Raw genomic sequence first — 13,732 nt, 5'->3', positions numbered from 1 at the left:
CTGCACGTTTGCCCTCAGCTCATTTTCACTACCACGACTCTGTTCTCTCATGAAGTGTTTAGGGTCGCATTTGTGACATCACGTGTGTTTGGTCTGTTTGGTGCCTTTGCTTCGTACTGTGTTCATACTTCAAAGGAACCGCAACAGAGTTTGTTTGGAAACAGATCTAGACCAACCTGCTCAAGGGGTCTTGCTCTGCTTATTTGGTGTGTATGAGAAATACAGCATTCTTACCTGCTCAAAAGAAGTGTAACAGAGCAATCACACCAGGGTTCATTTTAATCGAACCAAAGCTTCCAAGTCTGAATGTGCTCTCTCTCTCTCTTGCTCTCTCTTACTCTCTCTCTCTCTCTCTCTCTCTCTCTCTCTCTCTCTCTCTCTCTCTCTCTCTCACTCTCTCTCTGTCTCTGTGTCTTTGCCTAAGGCAACTAGGCACAGCAGAATAAGCCTACATGTGGCTGTCCATGGAATGGCAGAATGATGGACAAAATATCAAATTGCTGTGATATACAACTAAGAACAATATGATGGTCGATTTGTCATAATTTATCAGAATCATAAATGGCTGTGGTGTGTCAGAATGCAGTCAGGAACATATGCACGTTAAATCATGAAAACTGATTTATGTGGGTGTTTATTTGTTGAGTATATGGTAACTCAGAGATTAGGGCTGTACAATATAATCCAGTACAGTATAGTGCTTCTGATTTGTTATTGCCTTTAGTATTGTCTTAAGCAGCATCTACTATACATGCAGTTATTGTGTTCTTTGGTAGTATGTCTACTCATTCTTGGAGTGCTATAATTCTTCTTGTTCCTGGAAAGCTCCAGTGTGTCCTGTGACAATGATCCCTTTTCTCACATCTTATTGAGGACAGTCTGTGAGCACAATGTCAGGTCACAGGCATGTACAGTTCTCTGAAATTTCCACTGTCTATGTTTGATTTGTTTGTTTGTGTACTGTTGTCACTGACATATTATATGTTCACAGGTGGCATGCAAATTTTGCCCATGTCAGGCATTTCTAAATTTTATGCACAGTCAGATGGCTCAGCTGGGGTTTTCACAGTGCAGGGCCTACGGTCTGGGCTTTGTCAGTCCAGACCGAAGGCTAGAATCATCTGTACTCGATCACATCCTGAATGGTCTTACAGTCACTCTTCAAGCCATGCGTGTATGTTTACACGCAGCCACAGTTCCTGGAAGTGTTTCTTAACCCTCGGTTTCATGATGCAAGTCATTTGTTTAGAGTTATGGGGAAAAACAAACTCTTCTTAAGAGCAGATGCTTCAGCTTTTCTGTTATGCCATTGATGTCACTGATTGTGACTGGAGGGTGAGGAATACGACTCCCATGTTTGCTATTTGGTGTTTCATACTGGCTGGTTTAATAGAGCAGATGGAGTCATCAGAATGCTGCAGCCACGGGATGTGCACAGGCCTGGAGCCCTGGCCCCCATAAAGAAGAGCTCTGTAATTCAGTTATTCCTTCCTGACTGATGCGCCACGGAATGACAACAGCTGTCATTGTTGACCCTCAAGCTGTACCCCACCCCTGTTACCATGACTCCGGGGGGGTATGTAAATTATCCACTTTACTGCTGCTGTGTCAGTGATGGACTTCGTATTTACCTGTTTATTTTATTTGTGCCTGTTGTGTTTAATATCCGAAGAAATACCAAATATATAATGTTATAATATTAATATGTTTTTTGCCTGTGGCTATCTGGTAGTGAACCTCATTTTATGCATTTGAAATTAATTTTAATACTGAATTCAGCAGAAATAGTTAGTATACATATAAAGAACTGCATGTGTTACATATAAAGAACAGATTTCTCAGTTATTTAAAAAAATTAGCATTGAACAAGCAACATCATAAGTTTGAGAACGCACAGTTTTCCTGTTGCTTATTGTGCTGAGATGTTTAATTGTTAAGTGAAGGTTAGTCATATAAAGCTCCTGGCAAATGTTAGTAGTCCAGTGATTGTAATCACCATTTTCCCAGTTCTCACCAGTGGCATGTTATTACCATTATAGCAAAACCTCATAATTGCTTTCACTGCAGTAGCCTTATGACCTGTCATTTGAATGTCCATTACAGTGCTATTCTCCAGCACATCAGGCTAAATTAAATAAAGGTGCTCAGAGTAGCTGTGAGTGGGGAGCCAGCACTGGGTGCTTTAATGGCTCCATCAGTGACACACATAGAGACAATGTGATGACTCTCACACAAATGGGTGGAGTCCGTATATATTAATGCGCACAACCAGTTGGCAGGGCCCATATACAGGAACATATGCAAGAAATATGAGCTGGACACCCCGAAGTCCAGATGGGAGGGACCACATAGAGTGATTTGCGAACATCAAGGCTTGGATCCTGTGGGACGTTCAGATCTAGACAGATAACCAAGTAGTGACAAACCAACCAGACATTGTAATAGTGGACTAGATACAGAAAACAGCAGTGGTAATAGATGTGTTGGTCCCAAGTGTTGGAAACTTCCATAGGAAGGAACATGAGAAGTTAGAAAAATATCAGGGACTGAAAGAAGAAATTGGGAGAATGTGGAAGATCAACACTAAGGTTGTCGCAGTGGTGACAGGAGCACATTGGGTTGTGACCCCTAAGATAGAGGAGTGGCTCCAACAGATCCCAGGAATGACATCAATCTCAGTCCAGAAGAGCACAATCATAGGAACAGCAAAACCACTGTGCCACAACCTCAACTCCCAGGCTTTTGGTATAAAGCTCGAGTGTGAGGAAAAAGATATGATCACCCACTAGAAGGGTGAGACAGGAACTCCGTGGAATGAATGCTATGATTTAAACATTTTCTAACATAAACCGGTTCCTCCTCCTAGAAATTCCCATTGCTTGCACAGCACAGGAATGACCTCTGTCTGAAACATTCTGTGTCACTGGAAACATCACTACAGTTTTTAATATCTCTATATGTTTACTACTGTATACTGCAATTACTCACCTGGAATCTTTTGCGGATTTATATAAAACATTTTAAAAAGTCAAAGTCCTGCTTCCTCATACTCCTTCAGTGCTTCTAACTCTCAAACTCACTGAAACATTGCCAATGTATTTCAGTCACATTAGTTTAATTTTGTATTAGCTCTGCTCTGCGGGCCAGCAGTGCAGCTGTACTTGTTCTCAGGTGTTCACCATGTATGCCCCCACACACTGCCAAAAATTAAGCTTAAGAAAGTAAAAAAAATCCTGTTTTTGAAAAATAATAAAACTGTGTTTGGACATCAATGATAAATTAGGCATTTTCTAAATGAGAAAAGAACTTGTTTTAAACCAGAACTTGTTGCTTTTGATGCTGCTGGTCTTTGTGAGTTATTTTAACTATGTTTGATATATCAGGTATATCAGAAAACAAGCCAGAATAATGATCTGCATGGTGTCGTATCAATGTCCTAAATATTTATAAATAGTGGCTAATTTATAGTGCGGGCAGCATGGTGGTGTCCTCCTGCCTCCCAGCTCTGGTGTCCAGGGTTCGATTCCTGGCTTGTGTGGGTTTTTTGCCTTCTCCCTGTATCAGTGTGAGCTTCTTCTGGATACTCTCATTTCTTCCCCACGTTCCAAAGGCGTGCCTTTTGGGTCGATTGGTGTCTCTAAAATTGGTATGTGTGTGTGTGTCTTTGTGCGTCTTTGTGTTTGTGTGCACCTTCTTATGGACAGGTGCCCCATGCGGTTGTTGGTTCCTGCTCTGTAATGTGTGCTGCCATAGGCTCTGGCCCCCTGCAACCCCGAACTGAATTAAGCAGTTTATGAGATGAATGAAATGCTTATAGTATTTTTCTATGATCATATTTTCTGTATGCTATTAAAAGTTTAGTTGTAAAAGATATGGATGGCTAGATTGCCTTCTTAATTATATGTAACAGTTCTTCTATGTTGTCTTACGAGTGGAAAGTGAAGTCTAATCAGAGGCTGAATGTTTTAATGAAAAAGGTCCTTATAAATGACTGCTGCTTTTGTCTTCATTCAGGAATATAGCTTGTTTTTATAGATTTGTTTATGAATTTATGAATATGGCTCTTGGAGTGGGTACTGAAATTTTTTTTTATAAAACTGGCCAATATTACAAGCTTGTAAAAGGCTAAATTTACTTAAGTTAAAATATTTTTTCTAGATTAAGATCATTTAGTGTTTCTAAGTAACTAGATATTTGTTGTTTTCAAGCAGTCTTACACATTATTTTTGTTTACACTAATGACATGTTTTAATAATTTATTTCATTTTATTTTATTTATAAAATAAGGTGTTGTTGCTACATTTGAATGTGTTTTGTTTTTTTTCTGGAAGAGCTTTTTTGCAATGCTGGTTTAACATGACTCACAGTTGTCCTTAACCGTTCCTGTGGTTTAGACCTCAGCTTACAGTACTCCTTTTTTGCACCAATTACTCTTATTTTATGACTATTTTGGACCAAGACAGATCATTAATTTTCTAGCCAAATAATTTTATTAAGCCATTTGTAGTTACGTTTCCCATAATTGAGTTTTTCTCTAGTTTCAGGTTAGTCCTATGCTGTTGTTGTGCTGTATCAGTCATTCAGCTACCTAACTCCTATTGATAAGAGCACAGTCCTGAGACACTCAATAAATCTTTCTAATTAACCATTTTCCAGTGGAAATGATCATACTGAGGGAAGTAAAGGCAGCCTGGTGCATTGGGTTCAAGTGTTATGGTGTCTGATGTGCGTGTAATGGATGCGTTCCATGTCTTGTTGTGTTGTTGTTGTGTGAAAGCCTACACTCGGGCACCTCGTTTACCTTGTAGGTGTTTCGTGGTGGTCTAGCTTGTTGTTCCCTCTTTTTCCTGTTGCTGTTCAACCCTTTTTGTCAGGAAAAAAAAAATGTTCAAAGCTTGGCCATTTTGTCTTACCACACAGAAACGCAATTCTACCTGCCGCTCCTTACACAAGACCAGCTTGCGTAGGAAGGAGATGCTCACTGTGTCTCACGCCGCTGAAAGACAATGCACTCTGACACTAATTACGTTTGTGCATTAACAGAACCCTCAAGGCATGCCTAGTTTAACCACGTAACTATATCTTCATCACTATCAATATTCATAAATAGCAGCTTCTTGTGAGAATCCTACAACATGAATCCTACAGGCATGTGGAAAAGGGAGCCTGCTAATTGCTTCACGTTTGCTGCATCTAAGGCATCATTTTCAATACACTTAGTGTACCATATTTCATATATTTTTGGCCTACTGTATAAATATCTTTTGATTCACAGTGCAGCAATATGAGAGGGATTAAAGGTTTAATCCAAAATATGTTGTGGTCAGCCAGACAGACTTCAAAACATGCACACAGATACACACGCCTGCAGGCACAGAAGTAGGCTGGCCATAAACTGGAGGTTTCACCTCCAGAATGTAAAGAGTAATTGTTTGTTTGCCGGTTGGTCTCGGTGGGCCCTGATGTGAATGAATGGGGAGACATAAATAAGAAAGGCATGCAGGCAGGAGGGGCCAGGAGGCTGAGAAGGGCCTCCATGCTAAGCCAAGCTTATGCCTCACACGCGGGTACTCTGAATCTCATTGGCTGAAAAGGGGCTGATGTTAATACCAAGGCTCTCAGAAGTATGCAAAGAAAATGGGCTGTTTTTTCATGGTGATTCTTTGTGCATAACAAAGTTCACCCCACCTTTTAAATCAAATGTTCAGGCATTATATTTAGGTCAGAGCATTTTTATACAGGACCTCAGCTGGATTCATATAGTCTTTAGTGATTTTAAGTCAGGGATTTGAAAAGAGGATCCCCTAAGTGGTCTTAATTCCCCCATTTTAACTTTTATAAGTGGCCTTATTTTTTCTTACAGAATAATACTCTGAAAAAATCAGTTTAGAATTTTTTATTCTTTTTCTTATTTACAAGCAATATGATTATTCTGAAGCATTATAAGATACACTTGGTTCTTAGTGGAGATCTTTTTATACTTTACATCAGGAGCCCACACTGCATCACATAACTATAGAGGGGAGTCAGAAAAATCATAAATTTCCCATTCGATGTCACCGCATGCCTTAAAGAAATAATGTTGAGTTTGATGATTCAGGAACATGCAGTATATGTATAAAAGTGGGTCATGATGGCCGAGGATGACTTGCAAAGCCTTCTCCTGCTCTTCCTGACTGTGTGATTTTCTCTCTGGTCCTTGTTTAGTTTTCAGCCTTGCTGAGTACTCCATCACCAGCTTAGTGCCGGTCCACATCTCTCTTTTCTTCTAGCACCGCTTGACACTTGGTGGAAATGTAATTCCAAACAGGAATGTATTTCCAAACAGGAATGTATTTCCAAACGGGGCCTGATAAAATATAGTTTTTTTTATCCCATCTAAGTAGTAGTGCTTGACTTGCTCTCCCAGGCTTTCATATCTCCCTGCTTAGACTACTGGAACTCCCTTCTCATTGGAATCCCAAACAAAACCATCCACTGTCTTACATATGCGCAAAACCCAGCTGCTATAACCACCTCTCACTCTAAAAAATCAGCACATATCACCCCAATTCTGTTTCAGTTATTCTGGCTACCTGTCCCACTTCACATTAAGTTTAAACTTCTCCTGCTGCCATACATATCTCTGCATGGTCCTAGTGCCTCCCGTTTAACTGGGCTCTTTCACCCCTACTGCCCCACCCAAACACTTTGATCGTCTGATACAGGTTTTTTGTCTTTCCCAAAATTCAGATTGATCACTGCTTTCAGCATCATGGCCTCCAGAATATGATGCATGTTACCCCAGTCTCTTCATAACTGCAAATATTCTTCCTGTTCCTGATACTGCCAGGTGTCATTCTGCCTGGGCCCAAGTACAAGCATACTATCACCTAGGGACCTAAGGCACAACTCAAACAATGCAGAGCTCATATGTTTCTGTTTAATGATCTGTGTTCAGAACAGTGCTAAGCTAAAATTACAAAATGTATTTATATCATATCTTTGTTCAAGGTGCTTGGTGTGTGTGTCTGTGTGTGAGAGAGAGAGAGAGAGAGAGAGAGAGAGAGAGAGAGAGAGAGAGAGAGAGAGAGAGAGAGAGAGAGAGAGAGAGAGAGAGAGAGAGAGAGAGAGAGAGAGAGAGAGAGAGAGAGAGAGAGAGAGAGAGAGAGAGAGAGAGAGAGAGAGAGAGAGGAATATGTATGAAAATATGTACACTGGCACTGTTTGGACGTATTAGATATGTGAGTGATCATGTGCTATAATGCATCCACCCATGAAATTCTGCTACTTCAAATGTGAATAAATTATAAATCCCACTAGTCCCACACATTATGAGAGGAAAAATCTGTTTGATTTGTAGACATGTCACTAGAAAGCTCTGCCTAAGCAGAGAGAATCAAGCCTGCTTCAGAGATCTCAAAACCTGGACTGTCCTTCCCCTTACCATATTCTCCCAGAGTGGAGGCTTATTTTATAACTTGAGACTGTGGCTCTTAAAAAATGGATCTTCTTAAGGGTCACATTCCTAAGCCAGGAATGACTCTAGGATATGCCAGATAAATGACAGAGTTCATATTAGTCTCTCTCTCTCTCTCTCTCTCTCTCTCTCTCTCTCTCTCTCTCTCTCTCTCTCTCTCTCTCTCAGATTGCTCTCAAAGCAACTTTTACTCCATATTCTCCCAGTGGGCCTTTCAGTGAGTGTGTTATTGAATTGCACATCTTAACATTATGTGCCTCCATTCTCCAAGTCTCTGTATCGAGCCTTTCATTAAGGCCATGTCACTCTGTTCTGGAATCAGTGTAGCCACCAACAAGAAGTGACAGCACAGACAGACAGGAGTGTGTGTGTGGAGGATGTCTAGTGCTTCAGCCTCTCCCACCCTGCCTGGTCATTCAGCTGAGTGATTTCAGCCCTCCCCAGACATGTGTAATACCCTCAGTCTGGCAGTCAGTAGCTGAGGGTAGGACGCCTCGAAGGGGTTCCTGACCCCTACGCTCCCAAAACTGACTCAGTAATGTCACTCTTCTTGTAGCACTGTGTCTTTGTGCACTGGCCACCATACTCACACAACTGCTCAGCAGCTGTCTGGTTTTAGTAAATATTATGATAATAAATACGCAAGGGTATGACCATTTGTTGGTCTGATTTGGTATTGGATTTTAAGAATTATGAGTCATTGGAATTGAAAAATAAAACCGTGGCTTGATGAATTGATGGAGTTCTCAACAGGATATTTCCATGAAATCATTTTTCTTTCCAGACTTTTGCATTGTGCTGCAATACTGCCCCCTGCTGGAAGGATTCTCATCTCTCCGCACAATACATAGTGCAACAGTGCCGCCTCCAATAAAAGTCGTTGTCACTATATCCAGTTTGGTACAACATTTGTTTATTTCTTTTTCTTTTTTTTTAATCTAAGGCTATGAATTTACTGGTATGTTGTTCCTTTTAGGGGTCAGCAGATTACAGTAATGTTCAAGAGCTGAAATATTTAGACATGGTAGTCTGTGAGGCGCTAAGACTCTACCCGCCTGGATTTAGGTATGACTTTATCAACCACACATCCGCTCCTTTTAAGCAATCACAATCACAGAGAGGTTTTTTACAGCAATATGACATTTGCATATGCTTTTATAATATAACACATTCTGTATATGGGCTATGGCATATTCAGTAGATGCCACATGTTCAGATGATGTTACATTGGCATGCTCTTTGTGTTGGCCTCCTGTTAGGTTTGCGAGAGAGGTTGAACATGACTGTGTGGTGAACGGGCAGTTCCTACCCAAGGGAGTTACCCTGGAGATCGCAGCAGGGTTCCTGCACCGCGACCCAGAGCACTGGCCGGAGCCAGAGAAATTCATACCAGAAAGGTCAGACCTTTTCATTTAGTTACTTTTCTGGGTTCATCTGTGGCATGTTAGAAAAGACTGGATGTAAACAGCAACACATGACCCAGAGTGGCTCTTATATCTGTATTCTGCATTAATGGTTAATCGTTGATAGAAAAATAGACAAAACAGGATTTCTGCACCATCATAATTTCAGAGGATTTATGACTATTTTAAGGTATATTTAAATCTGGCCCATAGTTTTTGAAACGCTTCAGTGTGAGTGGAAGTCAGTTTTGGTGTTGTAGGATGTAACGTTGTGAGCTTTAGGGCGAACACAAGTGCGGAGTACAATTGCGTTGTATGAGAGCGTAAAGAAAGTCATCCGAGATAAAGCCATGACTAACGACAGTAGGGTGGAATGAAACGGAGTGAGTTTAATTTCAAATGGAAAATACAAAACACATGAGAATAATGGTGTGCAAGAGAGTATTAACTAAATAAGGAAACTCAACAGGAACATAATTATTGTACATGGTTTATGTATAGAAACAGTAGTAAAACAAAGCACGAAGGAGGCTAATAGCTAACATTAGTAACAAAGAGAGTGTTTACTTGAACACCCTTGAAACATAAATAGATATACCATAAATAAAAGAGAACCACAGAAGTACAAACCAGCCTAAGTCAAACAAAGGCAATCCAGGATTACTTGAGAAAACAGAGAAGCCCGAAACACAAGAAGCGCAAACAAACGAGATATAATAACAAAAGCGAGAGAATACAAAAAAAAAACAAAGAACAGGAAAGAAAAACAAAAGAGGCTTAGGGAGAACCTAAGAGTATGACCAGCAACGACAGGAAACAAACATGGGGTTTAAATAGGGAAACCAATAGGACAAATAAACAGCCTGGGATAATAAAGGGTGGAGAACAGAAACCGAACGAGAAAACGCAGAAGTAAACAGGTCACCATGGAGACGGGGGACACTCCGGGATGGGAGCGTGACACGGGAGAGGTTGCGGGAGCTGCAGGCTGATCTCTCGGTCCTGCTCCTTTAGGTTCACCCCTGAAGCGAAGGCCAGGCGACATCCTTTTGTTTATCTGCCCTTTGGAGCAGGGCCTCGGAGCTGCGTGGGCTTGAGGCTAGCGCAGCTGGAGATGAAGGTGGCACTCATCAACATCTTTAGGAGATTTAACGTGGTGGCCTGTGACATCACCGAGGTCTGTGCACTTTACATGGTTACAACAGATGTTTAACAATATTAGACTAAATATTAGATAAACATAAGTCTATCAGAGCCATATTTCTAAAGGCTTCTATGACATGCCATTTGTTTATGTCTTACAGGTTCCTCTTGAATTAAAGTCAAATACCACCCTGGGACCCAAAAATGGCATTTTTGTTAAAATTACAAAGAGGGAGAAATCAGGTGATATATAACAACTCTTTCTCCTTTGATTTCTTGTAGAAAAGAGATTATTCTCCTCACTGAAAATCTAAAATGAATGAAAATAATTATTTTTGAAGATGTGCTTAGCTAGAATGCATGGTAAAGGCACTAATCTTTGGGAATTAACCTGAGAATGAGAAGAAGCTGGGTCACTACCACAAAGCTACAAGGAAACTCTTCTGAACCTCTAATTAAACATACCTTTTAAACAAAGGGTTGTCAGTTTAATTTATAAGTTTACTTTAAGAATTCCTATTTCTTTTTCTGAAGGGGTTAACAAAATGTATTTTTTCTATTGTAAACAGTTGCTATTATACTCCAAGCCTAGATAGTCAATTCTGATTTACTGTACATCTACAAAAATTAGTTATATTATTCACATTATCTTTTTACTGTGGATTGCACCTAACACTATTCTGAAAATATTATGCTCCTGAACAGTGTGAAAATTATGGTTTAAATACCACCATCTATTATAAAACCTACAGACTCTTATTCTTATTTGCAAGGCCTGCAAACGCCATCTCTTAGTCACAGCTACTAAGACATAAGTGTAATTGCAGTAAAAATAAAGACTTTCTCCAGAAAAGTGTGGAAATGAAATTAATATTTTCTTATCAGTGGATTTCAACACCTAAGGTGGTCATAGATAATGCTGTGTTTGCTCGTGTTTTACACGTTCAGAGAATTGATTCATTGACCTGTAAACAATCTACTGTTAAGACAACAATAATTCTTTTGGCGCTCGTTTATTGTAAAACACTGGCTAATATTATACTGAAATGCCTCAAAATACTCCAGGATGATGCAGAGACTGCATCCCTTTTTGAGAATGACATGAGATAAGAACATCAAAAATATGATTGTCAAGAGTAGGATAAATGACCAGCTGTAACTGTGGTACTCTAGCCTGCAAGCACTGTAGATGTGTGACATGTACATTTATTAACACAGCCACTAAAATAAGTAGTATGAAAAAATTAATTGTATAATCAATCCCTCTCATGTACTACTGCAAGAGTTGTCTATACAGTATTTCATGCAAGATATGTAATAAGCTTTACCTCTACTCTCTTGGAACCTAGGAAACATCTTGTTTCTCTGGAAACCATAAGTACTTTACTGCTATATATATATATATATATATATATATATATATATATATATGTGTGTGTGTGTGTGTGTGTGTGTGTGTGTGTGTGTGTGTGTGTGTGTGTGTGTGTGTGTGTGTGTGTGTGCGTGCCCACGCGCGCGCGTCTTTGCACCCTTGTGTACAGCTCATTTAGTTTCTTTATCATTTATTCTCAGATTTCATATGGGTATGTTGTTATTTTGTCCTCCAGCATCAGTGCAGACACAGATGCATGAAGGTAGAGAAGCTACTACAGGATCCAGCTTATGGCTGAAATGAGCATTGGCATGCTGTCAGCCTTCATGTTCTTGAGTGAGGACATACTGGGTAAAGCCATCTTTCCCGTGGCAGTACATCTTGAAGGGTTTGTTATAGTCAGGGAAACAGAGTTGGACAGGAAAGCAGGGGCTGTTTCAAGGAACTGAATGAGAATAGGCTGTTGGTGAAAGAGAAGTTTCCTGGTATAAAATTTAAGAGATGCAGAAAGGACAGAAAAAGAACATATCTATTGCCTACAGAAGTCTGCCATGTCCAGGAAGACACTCATTTGATTCTGTGTGTTGGGAAAGTTCATTTTGTATTGTGGACATTGGCTATAAGAGAATGCAGCCAGGACAGACATTATGACCTAAGTAAGTAAAAGACACCCAAACTGCTCGGAGTTTTGTTTCGATGGCCTTGTGGCCTTTTTCAGTGATCGAAGACAGCAACATCTTCAGTAAGAGAAGCAATCAGGAGGTCATCCATGTAAAACACTACAGCAGACCCTGGGGCAGGTTGGACATCAGCTAGGTTAGACTTGAGAGCTTTACAGCACAGAAATGGACTTTCATAGTAACCTTGGGGAAGGGCAGTCCAGGTTAGAGTTTCAGAGCCAAATGTTAAAGCAACAAGATACCGGCTACTTCAGTCAGTGGGCACAAAGGAGAATGCATTATTTAGATCAGCAACAGAAAGCCATTTGACTTCACAAGGAATGTAAGATAGAACTGCCTAGAGCTTCAGGTCTGAGTTGGCACTGTCTAATTTTAGGGACCGTTTAAGAGGGATTAAGAGTACAAAGTGCTGACCATTACACAGTAATTCTAGCAGAGGCTATGAGTCATTTTTAGGGATGTCTGCGGGATCAAGGGAAGGAGGAGATGTTAGAAGTGAATGGTTACTTTCTTCCCACATCTGAGCAGTGGGGACTTCTGTATATGGAACTTAAACATACCTTCTGTGGTGCACTGAAACGTAACCTAACATTCATCTGTATTTGAGGCCGTATCTGAAAGAACGGGAGTAAAGTGCTTTTATCTAAACAGTTAACAATTTCTACATTTCTATTGACAATATTTTAATTTATATTTTAAAAACCAATTAAGCTAGATATTTGAAGGGCTGAAGCCCATATCTACCAAGGACAGCTTTAAATGGCAAGGGAGGATCATCTTTTGCAATAAGTACAGATGTTTGTGTCAAAATTTTATTTATTTTTTTCTGATTTTTAAAGTCAGCAAGATGAACCAAGGGTGGGAGAACACAGGAATAATTAAGAAGACATAATGGAAATAGCAGAAGTAGGGAAGCTAAGGTAACAAGGTTCTAGGGAACTGTCTAAACCTGACTCCTCAATAGTCATAGACGCCAGACAAGAATAGAACAAACTACTGGGAAACTAGTATAGAACCAGCACAGAACAAGACCATAACCATAACCAGAATAGTTACTAGAGTTGCAATTACCAGTGTTAAAATGGATTTAAAATCTTTTTAAAATAAAGATAAAATTACATGGGAAATTAAAAAATAATAATAATTTTCTAAAATAAACAAACAAACAAATAAATTAATTAATGTCTGGAACTGGAACCAGAAACAGTCAGGTCAATCAGAGGCATACTAAGTTTTATCATCACTTTTTGGTATACCATAACAGACCAGAATGTTAGCTGTCAAAATCTCCTCTGCACCCCAGTAATTCTTTGAGTGTGAGCTGTGAGACTGCTGCTGCCTTAGTCCCCTGAGAGGACTTTGTGTCTTTGTAAAGAAGGCTCCCATACCTTCCCTTTGTATGCCAGATGGTAGAATGGTCGCTGTACTTTTAAAAGCATCAGTGGTGTTATCACTTAAACTTTTAACTGAACTTTGTGACATGTATTGAGTCCCAAGAGAGAACATGTTTATGCTCATCTGGATGCAATGTCTGCATTCAGAGGAGGAAAGTACAAATATACAAATAACATGCAAAAAAACATTATTTTTGCAAGTTACATGTCTATGGTATTGTGGGTGTATATATAGGATGAACAATAATTGTTTCTTCCTGTAAAATGGAGCCTTGTGGGAC

The 13,732-nt window shown here is 39.8% G+C and overlaps 1 protein-coding gene across 1 annotated transcript in view; it reads left to right on the top strand.

The window, feature by feature from the left end:
* Positions 1-10,858, top strand: part of tbxas1 (thromboxane A synthase 1 (platelet)) — a 56,477-nt gene extending 45,619 nt beyond the window's left edge. The window contains exons 11-14 of the mRNA XM_026999547.3: positions 8,436-8,524; positions 8,719-8,856; positions 9,877-10,039; positions 10,167-10,858. Of these exons, the coding sequence (XP_026855348.3) occupies positions 8,436-8,524; positions 8,719-8,856; positions 9,877-10,039; positions 10,167-10,259 (483 nt within the window). The 3' untranslated portion in view covers positions 10,260-10,858. The remainder of the gene's footprint in view (positions 1-8,435; positions 8,525-8,718; positions 8,857-9,876; positions 10,040-10,166) is intronic.
* Positions 10,859-13,732: the final 2,874 nt, after the last annotated feature.

This window comes from Electrophorus electricus, chromosome 6, assembly GCF_041902795.1.
Source record: "Electrophorus electricus isolate QZ-2024a chromosome 6, ASM4190279v1, whole genome shotgun sequence".
Lineage (NCBI taxonomy): Eukaryota > Metazoa > Chordata > Actinopteri > Gymnotiformes > Gymnotidae > Electrophorus > Electrophorus electricus.
This window is presented reverse-complemented; position numbering and strand designations above follow the sequence as displayed.